Source organism: Thermobia domestica, chromosome 1 (assembly GCF_964235325.1).
Source record: "Thermobia domestica chromosome 1, izTheDome1.hap1.1, whole genome shotgun sequence".
Lineage (NCBI taxonomy): Eukaryota > Metazoa > Arthropoda > Insecta > Zygentoma > Lepismatidae > Thermobia > Thermobia domestica.
Window position 1 is genome coordinate 226,016,082 of NC_137454.1, and position 20,759 is coordinate 226,036,840.

Here is a 20,759-nt window from a genome sequence, read left to right on the forward strand (position 1 = left end):
TAGTTATCCCCCATAACCCCCTTGAGCGCACCTCATAGGGTGATTTCCATATCAGTATAATATTGTCTTTTATATCTGTGAAGGTTACAAAAGGTTTCATGTTTTTATCTGTTTTAGTTCCTTCAGGAGACGGGCCTTAGTGTTATTCGTGGAACGCAATATATATATATATATATATATATATATATATATATATATATATATATATATATATATATATAAAGTTTTGACCCTTGCTACCTTTAATTACTTGACGCCATTCATTACAGACCGTAATACCGTTTTAAACAAGAAATTATCGCACATCATATTATCATCCTAAAGTTCCTTTGTATGATGCTTTGAAAATTATAATTAATTACTTGAGATGACGTTTCAAGGTCTTATTATATTCATATTATGTAATGTAGTTTCGTCAAATGGGCTGGAAAAATGACGCCACACTAGTACAGAAATTGCAATACTTGCTTTTTTTGTATAACTAAAATTGTATCTTATTTGATAACCGTATAATTTATTATTATCATTTAGATTTTGCGCATAAAGATATTCATATCAAATTGTCTTGTTACTTTAAAATTGCACTCAAATAAGTTTGCTATACTTAAGTAAGAGGAGAGAAATACACGTAATAAACAGAAATAGTAACCTATATACAAGTATGATCTTCGTTTAATAACTTCAGAACTATATAAAATATATACAAACAATCTTCGGGGAAATGATTCTTAAGCGGGAACCAATGTAGGTGCATAAATGTGCCATTTCATACTTTACCGAAAATTGACATAAACAAAAAATAAATAAATAAATAACGGGTACTAACTCAAGAAGAAAATGTCAGATCAAGATCTAGTGCGTAAGTTGCGACTATTAATGGTTATCTGTAAGAATACCTAAAATAGACGCCATTGGCAACCATGTGGCAGGGCGTATCCAGGAAGGGGACGATCGCCCCTACCAGAAGAGGAAACTTTCTTATATATACATACATACATATACATACATACACACACACACACACACACATATATATATATATATATATATATATATATATATATATATATATATATATATATATATATATATATATATATATATATATATATATATATATATATATATATATATTTAATGTTCGTACACTGTTTTGCAATACCTATGCAAAAATTATTTTGTAATATGCTTTGAATGTAAGGATAGAAGTTCGGTTTTTGTTTACTTTCAATTGCTACTATACGCATTGTAAGTCAACGCATATTCAGTAAGATATTTTCGTGAGTTATTGCTCTAATTTTATTAATTTCGTGATCATTAATTAGAAAATGTATAAAATCTTCCCTTGTGTGTGTGTTACTACAAACAGAAAAATAAATGTTATTTTGAATTCAAAATTAACGAGTACGGTATGTCATCTATTAGCCGAAAACCATTTAGAAATGTCGTGTTTAAAAAGTTCTGATTAAATAAAATGAAGAAATATTTGACTAGCACGTTGAATTATCAAACTTTAGCGAATCAGAAGCAAGTATTTATTTTCGTATAGATCTACAATTTTGTAACATTTCATATCCATAGTAACACTTCGGTAAGGAAACTAGATAATTTTCATCAATTGCGACTCTTTGAGATTTCAAAATATATGTAGCTGTAGCTGTAGCTCTCCTTGAAGTCCAATCAAAAAAAAAATAAATAAATAAATAAATAAATAAAAAATTTAAAAAAAGATTTAAAAAATGATCGTACTTTAATGGACAAAAATATGCGTAGATATACAGCTCTCTCTTAACCAAATCCCTGGAAAGTTTTTCTTTTAATCCTTATTAAGAAAAAAAAGGAACCCCTAACCAAAAAAAAAAAAAAAAAAAAAAAAAAACAGTATTTCTGTGTCCCATTTGAAATTTTGCAAACTTAATAAATTAAGGAAAAATTCTTTCGGATTTAACAGATCTATTATAAATTATTCTCGTTGCTTTAGATTTTGAAATATTAATATTCACACACACAGAGTACATTAATATTCAAAATACACGTGTATTCTGGATATTTGTTCCTAAAGGAAGATAGTGGTTCTTTTTCTTATTTACCGAATTCTTTGGATAAGCGTAGGGTATTTTCTCCCTACTTTAATACATACAAGTAACAACACACACACAGGCACACTATATATATATATATATATATATATATATATATATATATATATATATATATATATATATATATATATATATACTGTTAAAATATTAAACATATTAAATAATACTTTTGATAAAATGGATACTTTCAAATATTTAGGATCAATATTAACAGACAAAAATCATATTCACGAAGAAATTAAATGTCGACTAAAAGCAGGGAATTCGTGTTACTATTCGGTTCAAAATCTCTTGTCGTCGCGAATTCTGTCCAGGAATTTGAATCTTAAAATATATAAAACGATAATCATGCCTGTTGTTCTGTATAGTTGTGAAACATGGTCGCTTACTCTGAGGGAAGAACATAGACTGAAAGTATTTGAGAACAGGATCCTGAGACGAATATTCAGACCCAAGAGGAACGAGAATGGGGGAATGGCGGAAACTTCATAACGAGGAACCACATAATTTATATAGTTTATCTAACATTGTTAGGGTCGTCAAGTCTAGGAGGCTTAGGTGGGCAGGTCATGTAGCTAGAATGGAAGAAAGTACAAACGCTTTCAAAGTCTTGACTGGAAGACCAATCGGGAAAACGACCATTAGGAAGACCTAGGCGCAGATGGGAGGACAATATTAATATGGATCTCGCAGAGATAGGAATACAAAGCAGAAAGTGGATGCAAATTAGCTAAGGATAGAAGTCAGTGGAGAGCTTTTGTGAACGCGGCATTGAACCTCCGGGTTTCATAAGCCACAGAATTAGTTAGTTAGTTAGTTATATATACACTGTACTTTATTTCAACTTTGTAGATTCAAGAAAGAAATTGACGTATAAGCCTTGTTTGTTCACGGAAGTTTTACCATGGATATGAAATGCTTCAAAATTACAGTTCTTGCCTCTGATAGATCGAAATAGATAATGCCAATAAATTTTGATTGATTTTGGACAAATATTTATTCAAATTATTTAATAAATTAAGTATGATTTTCTAAATAATTTCTCGCTAATATTAGGGTGGTGCAAATAAAGTGTCCATTTGCCGACTGGTGGTGACTTCACCTCAGCAACACAACAGAGAAATAGACTAATGTTACGCGTCTAATGTCACAAATTTTTTATACGTCCAGCAAACAACTTGGGAATTCCAGACATTGAGGAAGGAGTGCACTATTAAACAAGGTCGAATGAAATGCACTACGGAAAATACATAATAGCAAGTGATTTTTCTTCTTGAATTCACAGTGAGATATTCTGCAGTGCAAACTACAAAAAAATATTATCAGTGAAGTTCGGCCAGAAATGGTTAATGAACGCACCATTTGTCGTTGATTTGTCTAACTTTGTTCGAGTGACACAGTATTGCAAAATTAATCCTGTATGTACAGACTACCTTTATATTCGGATAAGCTCCTAGGGAATACCGTGATAGCTACCCATCAATCGTTATAACTGACGCACTTGAACACGGTTTTTCTCTATTAGTAAAAGGGGCGCAAATGACACTCAACCGATTTTTCACATCTACTTCGTATGATATAAGTGTAAAACAAACAAAAGATTTTAGAGACATTTATAGGCGTAATCTATTGACATTTAAAGAAATTAGGACTATGGTGAAAGCTTCAGAATATAGTGTACATGCATAATCATTACCAATCTTATTACGTTCAATAAATATGTTGAATAGAAAAGAAAGTCAAACTTAGAAACTAAATATAAATTAGAAAATTGAATAGTAGAATATTTTGTAGATTCTTCTACACTTTTTTTTTTTTTTTTTTTTTTTTTGCAAAACATTAACTAACCTTTCCTTTTTAAGTTTCAATGAAAATGATCTAACTATAATATGTTTACCATATAATTATGTAATTTTGCATAACTTTTCCTTGTAGTAGAAGAGATTTTATGTGATTCATCATAGTTGACGACCTCTAAAGTTTTAAACCTTCTGAGGTTAAAGGAGGTCAACTGCAACATGCGGAAAAGAAAAAAAACGAGAAATGTGAAGACTTATCTTTCAGAGCCGCGAAGGAAGGACAATGCTCCGAGCGTTACGAAATGTAACACTTGTGTCCAAACGTGTTTTTTTTTTATGTAACAGTTACTCATACCTAACTATGCAAAATTCTTCATCTTCATATTTCTTTTTTTTAAAAAAAACTTTCAGTTTTACATTCCATTCTGTACACGCATGCTAATTGAGACGATTATTAATGAAAGCAAATTATTATGAAAGAATTGGTAAAAATAAACGCGTGAGAGGAAATAGAACCCAAAGTAACCCACGTACACAATGTTGTCAAATCAGAAGCTCACAATACCCCGAATCGAACCAGAAGCCCTGGGTACAAAAGGTGATCGCTATATTACTGAGCCACCGTGACCCTTGCTCCCCTTCTTAAAATATTTACTTCAGTGAATAAGTGTCTACGACACATTTCTTCAAAAATTTAAGCACAATGAAAATATATAAGCTCGTGTAACAATTACTATATATTGAAATTTGTATATCATCATTGCTATGCCCAATTCATGAATTTGCATATGGGATACTTACGTGCTAAGATTTGCAACTTATTGAAGAAAATAGAGACTGTCTTTTACACTTGCAATTTCTTTTAAAGTAAGCACACTAACTATTTACCGGTATATTTGTTTGCGAAAACCTAAAGGTTATTAAAGTCAATACACTTTAACTTCTTAAGTGTAGACTTTTTGAAGACAAATCGCTTTGAAATTTTGATTATTATATTATTATTATTATTATTATTATTATTATTATTATTATTATTATTATTATTATTATTATTATTTAAACTATGTTTGAAAATAGAAACAGATAAATTGGCAGTCATGATTGCAACATCACTGTTGACTTTTATCAAGTCTTGTAACCTCACGCTCAGATTTTCTAGAACCAAACTCAAGAATATACGAGTATAGGTATACATATATTGCCTGATTGTTTCAAGAAAGATATAACTCAAAAATCGCACTTACTGACTTATGGGCAGAAAATGAAAGCTAATCTTGATGTCTATCTCTGGTTAAAAAAAATCACAGATGTACTTCCAAAACTGGGCGCTAGAGATAACTTTCTGTCGTTCTTGCGCCCATTTGTTTTCATTGCGTTCCGAAACTTGAAACGTTTCTCCTCAAGTTGGAGGAAACTCTACGAACTCCATATTCTGACCGCCTCTACTTTTCGTATGTTAGTTTATCACGACCGATGCAGGGTGGCCCAAAAGTAAGTGTACACCCCTGCATTGATCAAGTATAACATTCTAGCTTATGGATTTAGTTGCTTCGACTGTTCTGAGTTTAAGTTATAAGTAAAAAGACGTTAAAACAAATAATAAAGAAACTAGGTCCACCTGTTTGATAACAATAAGAAATGATATAAAATACCGGACGGGAGTGTAGGCCCTATACCTACTTTTGGACCACCCTATAAATCTTCCTCAAAAGTGGGAGCATGTTGGCTTAGTGATAAAGCACTCACTTCTGATGCAAGGGAACCTCGTTCGATCCCAGCCAGTAAAAGCTTTTGCTGGATAACATTGTACCCATGAGTATTCTCGGGATTATCCTGTTTTCTCCTACATCCTCATTTCATGAATTCTTTCGCAATAATCACCTTCTATCTATTTTCTGTCTCCATTATTAGATTGGATTTGAGTTTAGCATCCCTTCGGTAGCGAGGCTATATGAGACGTGGCGCTACGGCTAAACGTGGAATCCGATCTGATTCTTTGCTGTCTCCTATGCCAAAGTCGCGTATGCTATCCACATAGCCATGACTGATCTCTCTCTGTCTTCATAAGCTTAGAAAGAACAAAAGTTAAACGTTATATACTTCACACCACTTCAGTTCTTCCTCCGATAGTCAATCCTGTACTAAAAGTAAGTAAATCAACCAAATATTTGTCTCTCTCTTTCTGCAAATTCTAACGATGGTCTTCTGATTTGAACGACGTGCTTCGACTTTTGTTCCTTGAAATATTCTATTTAATTGAAGTTGATTTGCCTCAGTCATTTTTGATAAAATACTCCAGGAATTCTTCCGTTTCTTTGGGAGTCACCCTTGTGCCGCCCCTGTACCATGTGGAATTGTGGATTAATGGAATCTATGACTAAACATAATGGACTTCCCTTTTACCTGACTTCGATCCGACAATTCGTTCTCGAGTTATGGCTGTTTTTGTATTTTTCCGACAAATTTCCGGTTGATCATAGCACCGAAAGGAAGCATTTGTACACCCAGGTTGGTCTATACTTTTTTTTTTTTTTTAGCTTATCTTGATGTCAGGAATCACCTCCCAAACGTCGACGGTGTTGTTTTGAAACACTCTGTATAATAGTGGTACAAATTTTGATTTGCCTTTTAGAAACTATGCTTTATTACGCCTTTTCAAGTAGCTTTTTTTTTAATTTTATTTTTGGACCTAATGTAAATCATGTTCAGGGTAGCAAATGTGCGACCAAAGTGTTGTCATGCTTTAATGTGTTATTGGATTACTCTCGTAATAACATAACCCTATAAGAGAAAATTATCAGAATAAGTAGTAGCGTCACGTATACACTACGTGAAGGGGTTTGTTTTCCATTACATGATATTTTCTCAGTTAACATTGATATCTAAAGTTGTAGTAGATCTCTACCACTTCAGGTTTGAATAGAGAGTTAAAAGAGTAGATCACTCACATTCTTAGAGAGCTAAATCGGTTTCACGTAAATCGCTTCTTGTTATCTCTTATTGTTTTACCTGGAAACAGAAAATTTTAGTGAAATTTTACCACTTTCGGTTTTAGTATATGGCTTAGGATAAAGATGAAATATATACTTAGGACACTTAATTGATTGCAGAAAATCACTTCTCGCTATCTATTACCGCTTTTTGCTTTATTGTGATCAATGTTAATTGGTCATCAACTATTATGTAACGCGGCAAAGGGGGGAGGGAGTTAGGCCTTACGTTACGAAGTGTGACAAAGGGGGAGGACGGGGTCTATGTCTTCGTTACGTTACGCATTTTTTTTTCTGTTAATTTTATTTTAATTCTCAGGTTTATGTGCAATCTTTAATTTTATTCAGTTCTTTTCTTTTCTAAATATTTCTACTGTTTTGGGAAGTTGCGAACATATAACCTATATAAATTGAATCATGCACAACAGATTCGAAAACGCTACTAGACACCAGTACAACTGATGGTGAATCCTGCATGCATTACAATACAATAAAACTCCGTGTTTTGCACATCGTAGCATTGCATTTACCGCACATGCTTTTCTGTAATCAGTTGGTAGTGTCCGTAGCCAGCGCTTAAAAATGCCCTCGCGTTTCCACTTGTATCACTATTGTTCAAAACTTTTGATTTGAATCATTACTCACTCTAGTCTTCTAGGTTTCGTATGTGAAATAGAAGAAACTCTTTTTCGTAAAGAATCTACTAACTTTTAAACCTCTATATCTTGACTAAAATTTATGGGAATCCAGTAAATAGTTCTTGTTATTTTGTCTCCCAAACAGGCACATGGACACAAAGGCTAAATATATAAAGATGATTTTGGGAAACCAAACACCTTAAAAATAGGAAATCTTGAAGAAATCTTTATCAATCAGTAAATACAAAATTGTTGTAACTTACACAATGTTATTATTATCTTCAATTATAAATCAAACATTATTTATTATTATTATTTTTTTGCCACAAAGGAACTTAAAGAATTCCAAGAAAAGAAAGACAATTAAATCTGTAAAACTCAAATATTAAACTGGAGAAAGTCCAGAAAACGCCACATGGATCTAGATTTTTTCTTTCAAAGTTTTGTCAATTCCTCATGAGATTCTCTTATTAGGGAGAATAAACTTGATATATAAACTACTTTCTAGAAACAAGTGGAGACATGTCCAATATGTTTGGGAATTACATTTGTAAAGGGGAAAGGGACAATTTCTATATTTTTCTCAATATGGAAAGTTGAAATCAACTGATTTAAGCCTCATCTTCACAGAAATATTGCTAAGACATTCGAAATGAACTTTTGAACATCGTTAGTACTTAACTTGATCCGGATTTTATGACATTACTTTCATTAAAATGCGTATTCTAAAGGGGGAGGACAACTTTCATATATATTTCAGAAAATGAATATTTTACGAATCTCTGATGTTTAAGGTTACCAACTGTCCGGTTTTCGACCGGACAGCCTGGGTTGTAAATGAAAAGTGTGGTGCCCAGTCGAACATCATGACTGGACGTCAAAAGTCCAGTTCTTCAAGATCCCTAAAGGTTCCCCCATTAAAACAATGATATATATATAGTGCATTGATAAGGAGGGAGATTACGTAGAAAAATAATGTGCATACAATAACCCTAGCTTCATGTAAATAAAGTGGAAAGTGAAAAGTGTAGATAATTTTTGACTTGCGCTCGTATATACAGGGTGTTTCAAGACAACACCGACAACGTTTGGGAGATGATTCTTGACACTAAAATAAGACAAAAAGTATAGACCAACCTGGGTGCACAAATGCTTCCTTTCGGAGTTATAGGCTGTCGAAAAAATGAAATTCAAAGGTCCATTAGCTCCGAAACTATGGCAAATATCGTAGTCCGACCAAGACTTCACTTAGGAACTAATATGTGCACTACTCAAAAATACATGTTTCATAATCCTAAGGTAGTCACACAAGAAATTTTATAGAGGGAGTTAGGCTACGGGCATATAATCTGAAGTGCTCACGAACTATTTAATACCTTCGAAAGGAAGCATTTGTGCACCTAGGTTGGTCTATCCTTTTTGTCCTATCTTAGTGTCAGGAATCACCTCCCAAACGTGGTCGGTGTTGTTTTGAAACACCCTATATATATTTTACCAAGTTTGGTTGAAATTATTCTAGGCGTTCCAGAATTAGGCCGGAGCATACATATACACAATTGTATATATACACAATTGTGTATATGTATGCTCCGGCCTAATTCTGGAACGCCTAGAATAATTTCAACCAAACTTGGTAAATATGACTTACAATCTAAAAAAAAAAAAAAACTGTAGCGTAATACACCCCTATCACCCCTGGGAGAGGGATGAAGTGTAAAAATAATCGGAAACATCCTATGTTGGTGTTAAGTTCATAGTTTTCAAGATCGCTGAGATGAATAGTGACATTTCCGACACCATTTATATCTAAGTTCATTACCCATCGCAAGGAGGTGAGAAGAGTGAGAGATCGGGATGGAGTGACGTAAAAACAATCGAAAACGGCATATATTAGTGCATAATCTATAGTTTTCGTGGTCGCTGAGATGAATAGTGGCATTCCTGATGCTTTCACACTCAAGTTCAGCCATCATCGGCATGGGAAGTTGACACGAGGTGAAAAATAACACATTCAAAATAGACGATATCTGTTATTTGTGATCATGTCACAGGAAAAGGCTGGTCCGTTTTAATTGAATTTTAATACACAGTACTTGTCCCAAGTTTGATCCTTGTTGTGTCACTTTGATTAAAAGGACGTATCATAAAGTGGGTAGAAGTTTCAAAAATTTATGCTAAATTATTTATCTTAGGGGCTTTTATTTTTACACTTTCAATGAAATGCGTATCCTAAGGGGGAAGAAGGAGTTCAAATACTTTTCGTGAACTTATTCTCCCCTTGTAAGGAACGGGCATTTCAGTTAGTATAGTAATAATTGTAAGAGAAGCGGAAAAAACTCTCTTTTGAATTGCATTCGTCATCCGAAGAATAGGTTCCATCCTGACTTCATTCCTTCATTTCAATGTTTGATAAATATATATGCTAGACTGTTTCCAGAAATATAGCGTGTACCCACTGCTTTATACACTCGTTCTTTCGTAAACTTAAGGTGAGCATATGATGGACTATAAAAATATTAAGTGGGTATACGACGTCCTTATTACATTCCTATCTAAAATCTATGTTTATAGATACTTGGTGACATTGGGAACTGCATGACAGGTCTTAACATGTCAGAAGAATCACACCACTTGTTATATTTAATCTAATTTCATAGAAATCATCCAGATGACACAAGGCTAATATTATTGCGTGTAACGTAATACCTCTTAAGTATTTGCACCACCTTTCATAAGTTTGCATTACAATTTAACCTTGTCAATTCGAATATTTGTTTGCTCGAGCTGTTCGGATTATCAAAAAGTTCGGATTACTAAGGAATGCTTAAAAAAACCGCCCCAAACAAGCATAAATTTTTACTGACAGAGGTTATCACTGTCCATCATTTCTCTGTTAAAAAAAAAAAAAAAAAAAAGCTAGGCCTTTTCCGAGATAATGTCTCCACTTAGTATGTTATTTTTGACCCTGTGCTGCGTTATCCATGTCTAAAGTGCTTGTTCAACATCCACATTTTCAGTCGTTCTCAAAGTTTGTCGCTTTCCTTTACCACACTCTGTACGAGATCAGTGACAAATTATCTTATCTCTCTTACTTTTAATGTCAAACCCTGTCGATTTTCCAACACCGTATTTTGAAGCAAGTTTTCCTAAACTTTGCCCGTTGCTTGATAATCTTATACTTGACTTCTAAAAGTTATAGAGTAACATGTTTCCTTTCCGATGATGCCTTGGCAACGCACTTCTGTCTGCACGCAAATACAGTACCTGTTGTACTACATACTGTACACCCCTGAAAATGGGCTGACCTGACTAATCCCGACAGCTTTGTTTACGTTTGTTTACGGTTGCGTTGTTGTGACATGAAAATCTAAACATACAGTACGTATGGACAGAAGAGGACTGAAGGCCGTTCGGACTAGCGCGGCTCTCGGAGTATCGTGCGTGCGGATTAACGAGTTTCTACTGTATTTTATTTTATGAGATACTGTAAAATTAGGTACTTACTCAACGTACTACTTTAAATTACCATGTTATTACGAAATATTATTGTTAACTTTTCTGTTTTGTTTTTGGCTTTAAAAATATCTTGGCTTGTGGAGAAATTGATTTACTTATTCTAAACCTACTTATGTTCTAATATTATTTTTCACCTTTCAGTTTCCACATGAGAATAGGCATCACATGTTTGGTGTTGTTATGGAGTGTCAACTGCCTAGCGAGACCCCCTCCGACTATGAGGCAACTTGCCATCAACATGGTAGCAAGCTTATATACAAGACTTGCATCTATGTTCCATAATGAACCAAGCTCTCAGGTTAGTGCAATTATATGTAAACCGTTTTACAGTTAAAATAGTTTAAAACTTAAACAAATATCTACTATAGGGAGTCCCTAAAACTCGACACTCGATAACCCGGAAATCCGGATAACTCGGTCACATCCTGGCAGAGTTAATTTTTATTATAGACATCTTTATGCCTTTATAAATTATTTTTCTGAGATCTGTCTTGTCAGGTAGATTACTATATAACGTGTGTCCATTAATTTTAATATTCTCGTATAGTAAAGGCTCTATGCCTTCATAAAGTACGTACTTTCCTTTGTTTAAGGGTATTTGGGCACTTTATTCGCTGTTGTATTGTCAAGCAATTCGAGTCGAGATTCGAATCGAGACACACTGTAAAATTCGAGACGAGTCGAGACAAACGTATTTCTCGACTCGAATTTTCGAGTCGAGACACGAGTCGAGTCGAGACGGCTCTTAAATATCTCGACTCGACTCGAATGTCTCGAAAATCTTTCTATAATTTTTAATATTATTTTGAAGAAAGTATTCACTCAGAAATAGCCTTGAAACCAATTCCAGCTTTTATTCCTTCAGAAAGGTACAGAACGCATAAAATTAATAGTTAATCTTTAAAGATCAAGATTTAATTTTCAGGTCAATTCAGTTAATTAGAACTAATAGTTAATGTCATTGTATTTGGTTGTACTGCAAATATAATGATAATAATAATAATAATTGATTATCCAGTTTGTATAAAACTATTATCCGTAGTCTAAATCTAGTTTGTATAAAACTATTGCGATAAAGTGAACTTCATAAATTCTCTGAATGAGCAGTTGGTAGTCTATAGTAATTTAGCATAGTTATAATTATTGTGTTTTCGTTCCCATGAACGCAATAGGGTTACGTAACTTCTGGATTATTCGTTTCCCAACTATTCTGAGGCTTTAATATGTTGCAGCATATCACGAGCTACGGATATATAATGTAACATTTGTTGAACATCACATATTATGATACGAGACTATTTTACATAGTATATCTTATCTAATATAAATAAAACAAAGGGTTTGTTTGTGTGTTTGTCTGTCTGTCTGTGTGCGACCTGTGGACCAGACGAGTGGACCGAGAGTTCCCAAAATTTGGTCACAGGTACCTTACTCCAGGCCCCACATCAAGACGAAGCGTTTTTTTTAAAATTGGAACTAGGGGGTCTCAGGGGGGCGTTTAGAGAGACATGTAGTAAAAGTAATCCAAATTGATCGACATTAGTGGCAAATCCATAGTTTTCACGGTCGCTGAGATCAATGGTGACACTTCCATCAGCGATGACTTGCAAATTCAGCTACTACTGTATGCGGGCCGGGTGTCAGCGGGTGAGGAATACCGAGACATGTATAAATAGCCCATATTGATTGATACTAGTGTCAAATCCATAGTTTTCGCGGTCACTGAAATGAATGGTGATACTTCCACAGGTGTTGACTTCCAAATACAGCCCCCATGCGAAGAATGGGTATATTAAGCTAGTATTACAATAAATGGACTGCTTGGATGCCAAGAACTAGTACAGGTAAGTACCATTCACTTCTATGAATAGGTATTTTTAAAAGGATTTTTGTAAACACTAAGTTATAAAACAATGAACTACATACAGTAGTTATGGTTTTGGTTCCCAACATAAAAGAAATATGGATTGTTCATGAGATATTGAACTTCAACTTTCACTCCTGGAAAATTTCAATTTTGGAGTTAGGTCACTTGGCATCAAAGCAGTTCACTGTAAGATAAATACATTCCGCGCATTAGTAACATAGTTGTTCAGGGGCCTTCGATTTCCATCCTCTCAAATGAAAGCTGAACGATTGCTTGATACATGCTGACTATATAGGAGAAATAGTGTATTAAGTTTTCGAGCTTTGGTGCGTATCCGTATTTACACTCTGATATAACTTTAAGTTCACACTCAAATCGAGCTAATTGTTTAATGCATTTCGAAAGCTTTTGTTTTTATGCAGCTCATTAAGGAAAATCTATTTCATAATCGTAACATTTATGTACTAAGAAACTATGAACGTAAAGTGGACTCGACCTAGCCCCGTGGCCGCTGTGACTCAGTGGCACAGCTCTCACCCTTGGTGTGTGAGGACTCTGATTCTGTGTGTGTGTGTGAACTCCGCGGCTAGTGTACGCGTCTTTGCCGCGGAAGACTCGGGTTCAATTCCCGGCGCGAGCTCATGTAGTTCGGATTCCACGTTAATCAGTAGGTCTACATTTCATATATCCTCGCTGCTGAAAGAGACGGTAAAGTGAAAATCAACTCTATATATGTGTGTGTGCTTATGTGAATTTCCTCGTGGCTGTATGGTTAACACATACGCCTTGATCGCGGGAGACTCTGGTTCGATTTACGGTGGAAGCTCATGAAGTTGTTACCGGTATCCCACTTTAAACTGTAGATCCATGCCTCATATAACCATAGATATAATATATATGCCTTTGATACACTTATTTTTCGACTTGGAAGCCATCGAAAATTTCCGGACACAGAGTCCCGTAGACCGAAAATGAGAAACATGGGTACAGAGTAAAACAGCCATAGAAATTTAAGCTTTTTAGGCTAACTTAATCCTTACATATAATGCAATAGCTTGGCCAAGTTATAATGGAGGAAATGCTATCATTTCAACACTCTGAGAATAGAAAATGTTCGTCAGGTATTACTATCCCCCCTCTCCTGCAGAATGAAAACCCTGACTTAAACTCAATATATATATATAAAACTATTTTGTGTAATGTAACAAACAGTGGCGGATAGTATTCATGTTTCCTTGCAGAGGTCCTTACGAAGGTTCGCTTCCATCTTGCTCTCCCCAAGAACTAAAAAATAAATAAAAAATTGCTATTACTTGTTAATCTTGTACAAAGGACGCAATTAAAGTCCCAGTGTAACACGCCTTCACATTTAGATTTTTCCCCTGGAAGAAAACCAGTTATTCTTGTTTCTCGATTTCTCAGTCTCACCTACATAAACATACGAATAGAATTACAGGATAGGACATGTTTAGAGTGCTTGCACGTGACATCTAACTATATTTCTCATCAAATGTGTCACAGATGAAACTTTCCGTTTGTACTGCCTCTATTTTCTGGTACATATGTTTCATTTATGTTATGTTGCTAAAATTCGTTAGAAAACAAGTACAGACTGCGCCTGTGTGCCTGACAAAACGTAAATGTACTGGATAATTATTTCTTCACTTTCTTCCAAGAAAAAAAAAAAGTAACCCATCTCATGTCGGCTAACCAAAGGAGGTAGCGGACCAAAGATAGCCGTTGTTTACCTAAGGTCGTTACACAGCAGGGGTTTCATTCAGTCAGAGGGGAAAGAAAAAATAATTTAAGGTTTCTACATTTGTTTTGAACTGCAATATACTTCTTCCTTTTATTTTAAGAACCATTTCCTTCTCATTTGTCTGCATCAGAAAAAAATGCAAAAAAATCACTAGAATGTGCCTATTTACCCAAGTACGTACTAGATCACTAGTTCAATAGTAAAATCACTAAATCTAGTACGAAATCATAAATGTGGCATCCCTGGGTTGGAGCGAAAGTAATGGTTGGAGTAAAAACTAGTCCGTATTTCTACTGCGTTCTGTTGTTGAATTCACAGAAATGTTCAAAAATAAATTCAAGAAGTAAAACACGATCCTACAAAAGACTGTTTACTTGCTCACTGGTTTTAGTATTGTGAACTGAAACTCAAGTGCGCAGTCATGTTGAATAGCCTACTTCTGTCCCTTTCTACTTTACAACTTGAGGTGGGATGAGTCGGAGTCGGAAGTGGTATGTATTGTTTATACTACTTACAACGTTAACCTCCACATAAAATATAAATTCACCCTTTCTCCCTTCCCTTTTTCGAATACAATGAACCGACTCTTTTGCTGAAGAAAGATGCTAAAAGAAAATTGAAACATCTGTGTCTAAACTTTTTTTGAAGCGCAGTCTTTTGTATTTGTAAGGCTTTGCGAGTGTTTTCGAGATAGCCAAATCTTTTACCATGGACTCCTGCTGCGAACTGACCGTGAGTAAACACCCGATCTCGCTGTGCTCAATTTCTCTCGCACACGTGAAATGGGTTTGTTGTTTTCAAAACAAATAGGAAGTTACCTTGTGCTTTTGCATTTCTGCACGCACACAGGTACCATTGTTGTTTTAATGATCAGAAGAAATATCAAAACCATTCGATATATATGATACGAAACAGCTAACAGAGGGAGGTAAAGATAAAAGTAGGCCTATACCAAGTTTTCCGCGTGGTACCATTATGGAGAATAAATATTTGATAAAGTCACGTATATGCGCTTAAACCTATTCCATCTGCCCTTATAATTTTTCAGGTCTCATCAATTTCTCAGGAGAATACGTACAACATATGTCCAAATTCCATATATACTCTTTCTAAACTAATGAGTAAACTCATTAAGAACACCAACTGATATCAATAAACAGGAAAGAAAACAATACTTTATACTTCTATCATTTGGTACACATCTCTATGAAGCAAAGCTTGTTTCTTTTCGAAATAGCTCCTTCGTGTCACAGCTGTGGCTAGTTTTGTTTTCTGTTAGGATGAAAGAGAGAAATGCAACATTTGCTTCGCGGTGAAGTTATATATATTATTAAGATGAGCGGTGATAAGCGAGGTTTAACAAAGAGTGCCTTTCAGATGCACGATTTAACGGGTAGTTGCAGTCCGTGTTGAGAATCGAACCAAAGCTATGTAAGACATGTTAATATTGAGCTCTTTTGTGGTAAAAGTGAACTTCAGAAACACACAAAAGACTTGAAACATCAAGCTAATGTAAAGCAATTGAAAAATAGCCTACCTATCGCTGCATCTTTTCTGTAGCTAGGAACATGCAGTGTGTAGCAACAAGAATCGTGTTAAGGACCTTTTTTTTCGAACATAATATTCCCTTCCACACCATAAAAGACAATTTAATGTTTGTTAAAAGAAAGTGCACATAATATTTTTAAATTTTGTTTGTAATCCTATCATGCATAATTATAAATAATGCCTTTCATGCTACGAGAATGAGTTCAACTATACGTCATGGCCCCTCTAAAGCGGGGCCGCGGGGGCTCAGTGGTAGATCGTTCACCTCTGGTGCTTGGGGACCGTGGTTCGATCCCAGCTCGCACCAAGTGAACTTTGTGGTGGACAAACACCGTGTGCGTGGGTTTCCTCGGGGTTCTTCCGTTCCTCCCACTTTCTTCATTCCACGATTTCACTAATTTCTCATCATCACCCCTCTCCTTTAGCCTAACCGGCATAACCGTGGGACTTAAAACTCAAAGATTTTACTTCATTTTTTCCCTCGAAAGCGATATCTTTCAAAATTATTTATTGTTAGATATTGTAAATTAACGGTATCTATTTTAGTGGACGGGGAATTTTGTATCTAATCGGATAATTTCATGGCTTCTAACGGGAATTCGCAGTTACGAAATTTGCATCACTGTCTTTTGAAAGGATCCCTAGAAAAAATACTACTAGAAAATAACTGAAAACACAAAATGGATTTGATAGCCAAATTCACGTCATCTTGGTGCGTCATCATTTTTCTTTAAATATTTGTATTTAGTGTTAGATTAGAGTTTAGTGTTCCTTTCAGCATCAAGGCTATATGAGACGTGAACTTACAAATTAACGTGGGTTCAGAACCACAGGAGTTCCCATCGGAAATCGAACCTAGGTCTCCCGCACCAAAGACGCGTACGCTAATCATATGGACAATGGTGTTCGATATTTAGTAATGTGTACATAAAGTTGTGAAATTGCGCTTGTATAATGGAATTCAATTCCTTCTACTGACATAAACCTTCACAATACTCAGCTGGACAAAGTATCTTTAAAAAGAAAATGTCACTCTTTATGTTTCAGTTCCTGGTTAGACTGAAGGATGGAACAAATTGCAATGAGCGTTTTTCGATCCTACTTTGTGTAGTTGATTCATCATAAACTTGGTATTTGATACGGATATGAACTAAAAACGTACAAATATAAATTTAAGTCATTCAAATACCTTTAAACAAAAATTGAATATATATATGAAAGAGTCATGTTATTTCTTTAATACAAGTACATGAATACAGTTAGCTCCTCTTAATGAAAATAAGTGGTGGTTGGTCTTTAAAACTAGTGTGGAAAGATTAGTAAAGAATCTGGCATAATTTAGAAAAATATATGGTAATTCAGGCCCGTGTTTGGCATCATCGATTGTCTCAAGAGTGGCAACCCTGACTTAAAGGTTTCTCTTCGAGAATAATGGATTATCTGGGATATATCAGATATACAACTCGAGTTGGAGCAGTATTCTCTATAACAAACTTCGAAGCAGGCAGCATATCTGTTGAAACAAGTTATTTCTAAGTATATGAGTGGAATTCAGAACTATTTTGAGTCAGTTCGACTTGTTTCTAGTTAAGGCAAGGTAAATCAATCCCCGGATAGAGAAACAGATTACTCTTATGTTATTTCTTAGTAGGGAACATCTAACATTTTCACGGGAGACAGTGTCTTTTTATGAATATTGACATTTCCACGTATATTTAAGATTGCTAGCAATACCTGGTTTCCATAGTAACGGAGCCAGTCGTAGGGATTTTAGAGTGAGAGCCTTATTTGAATTGTGAGCAAGAAGGATGCTTGTTTACGAGGTTCAAAGACTGTTTTTAAACCACAGTCTGACTGTATTCAACTGAGTGTGAACTTATAGAATACTGGACTAGTTCTCGATGCGAACCTAACCTCAAACGAAGATTCTGCTGAAGGCGCTTTGCTTCTCTGGTGAGAGGAATTTTCTTATATTCAACCAACTCAATCCTATAAGTAACAGAATTAGCCTTTTTGATGGAGAGTCTGTTTATAGACCATTCCATGTTTAGGACTTTAGGCAAGACAGCTTTCTGATTATTGAAATTGTCTTTTAGATGTGAGGGAGTATGATGTAAGAAAACACATGTTCTGCACTCTCATGATTGAAGAACAGCTTAGCTGCGTTAAAGAAAATCGATTTGAAGTTATAGTTTCATGAAGGCTTAAGTAGGCGACTTCTTCTCCGGACTGAAAAGTTGGTCTTTTATTTCATGGCAGTTAAAGGAAATTCTTCTCAAATCAGAGCACCATTCTTAAGCACCAAAATATCCTGTATGGACTGTGGAAATGCTTTATTTATCAAAGTTTCCTTAAACATGTGGTATGTACTACTCTGTGCTTATTAATTACCCTAGACAAACTTACCGGACAGTTCAAATTTTTACAGTTAAAGAAAAGATTACGAGACTAATAGTTATTTACTATATGTTATTTTAAATACGATGCAATAGAAGCCACGAACTCATTTTCTTTTCTTTTCTTTCTTTCTTTTTTTAATCGCACACACAAGAACACATGTACACCAAAACGATCATGTTCGACAATGTTCCTGGGTTCATTGCGTGTTTCTATCACTTGGTAGATGAATGTTTGTCCAGAATCACTATTGGAAATCGGGTTGCAGACCGCGAAATGCATGTTTAACCCTTTGAGACCTGGTGGTAACATTTGCGTACATCATATTTGCGAGCACAAAATACTACTTAGTAAATAACCAGTGGTTTTGAAATAGTCTTTGTTACTACTTAGTATATTATTTAAACAAATTAGATGGAGCACTATGGCTCAGTGGTAGAGCGCTTACCTCTGGTGCGTGGGGCTGTGGTTCAATTCCCGGCAAAGTAGTTTTGTAGTGGACAACATCGTGCTCGTGGGTTTTCTCGGGGTACTCCCGTTTCCTCCCACAATTTCATTCCATCAATTCTTCCATCATCATTCACTTGCTTTAATCATTATCTCCCTTAGCCTAACAGACATAATCCTGGGACGTTAAACTCAAAGATTTCATTTCATTTTTTAAAAAAACCAATTAAATCATAATTAAATTGAAGGCTTATTCTTTTAGTATGGAAAACATATTGACACCCATGGCCGTAATCAGGCTTGAAGATTAGGTCGGACAGACATCATTTAGGGTCAGGCTCTTAAGTATTCTTTTAATAAACAATGCTGAACAAACTAGACAATCGTGTTTTAGGATTGTAGAAAACGACCGTGAATTATGTTCAAACACAATTATTATTATATTTATTTCTCTGACTATTGGATCTTTACATTACAGTGTTAAACAAAAGAGAATAATTGTTTGTATAATAGTATTCAAGAGTTTTCTCATCATGATTAGTTTTGTAAACAATTCAATTACACTTATTTGGTGTTTATTTCTAAATAATAAGTCCTAATACAATTTCATAAAGTTGTAATTCTTCTTTAGTTTGTATCACTTTACACAATGACAAATCCAAAAGGTGTGTTGTATCGGTCCAGTACCAGTTTTTCACGTTTTTCAAAATGTTCCAAAACCCAAAGAATAATCTTTAATTTCTGATATTTTAGTCGTCACAAATTACAATTTTATAATGTAGTCAATGTTTATAATTACTGGGCAGTTGGGCATTTAAACTAATGACATCATAATAAATTCAAAACCATAATTTTGAGTTGAATTGATTCTGAGTTTAACGTCCCGTTCAGCAGCGAGGCTATGTGAGACGTGAACCTACTGATTAACGTGGAATCCGAACCACATGAACTCCCACCGGGAATCAAGCCCAGGTTTCCCACGCCAAAGGCAAGTATGCTAACCGTTAGCCACGAAGGAGCTCCACCATAATTTTAGTGGGCGATAAGAAATATCTCGCCAGTGCTTTTACAATAAATAAAATTTTATAAGTATTAAAGAATAGTGGTAAGAGATTTTATAATAGCTCTTTTATATATGAGATATGAGTATTTAAAAAAAAACAACTAAAGAATAGGTTGGCGGTACCACAAAAGACTCGTAAAATAAACTTTCTTATAAATACATACGCACCTTACTCACCTTTTATAATTGCTATGCTTACGTTCTCCATAAAAACAGAAATTCTCTTTTAGTGATACTTTACACAAGATCATGAAGTGGGTTCAAATTTAATTAAAGGCAAAATATAATACAATAATCCACAAATATTGCCTCAAGTGAGTTTAAAGATTTCTAAACACTAGTGCGAAACCGGGCTCTGCCGTTGAGATCGATTTACAGGTCTTGAGACGAAAGTAAGAAGGGACTTACACACACAGTAAGTAAAAACAATTAATATGCCTGTAACTTTCCCCCAAATGGGTGTATCTTAAAACTAACCTCACCATTATTTTTCTAATTAAATTCTAGCCCGAAATTATGTATCATATTACCCTATTCCCATTTTGAAAACTTGACCTTAATTCAAAATGGTGGATTTCAAGATGGCTGCCATCAAGGTCATATCTACCATACGACTTCCCCCCAGGACTTATA

General features: G+C 34.7%; 1 protein-coding gene across 1 annotated transcript in view; it reads left to right on the top strand.

The window, feature by feature from the left end:
* LOC145678835 (phospholipase B1, membrane-associated-like) overlaps positions 1-20,759 on the top strand; it is a 69,358-nt gene that overhangs the window by 19,919 nt on the left and 28,680 nt on the right. Inside the window, exon 2 of the mRNA XM_081749392.1 lies at positions 11,187-11,343. Within this exon, the coding sequence (XP_081605518.1) occupies positions 11,194-11,343 (150 nt within the window). The 5' untranslated portion in view covers positions 11,187-11,193. The remainder of the gene's footprint in view (positions 1-11,186; positions 11,344-20,759) is intronic.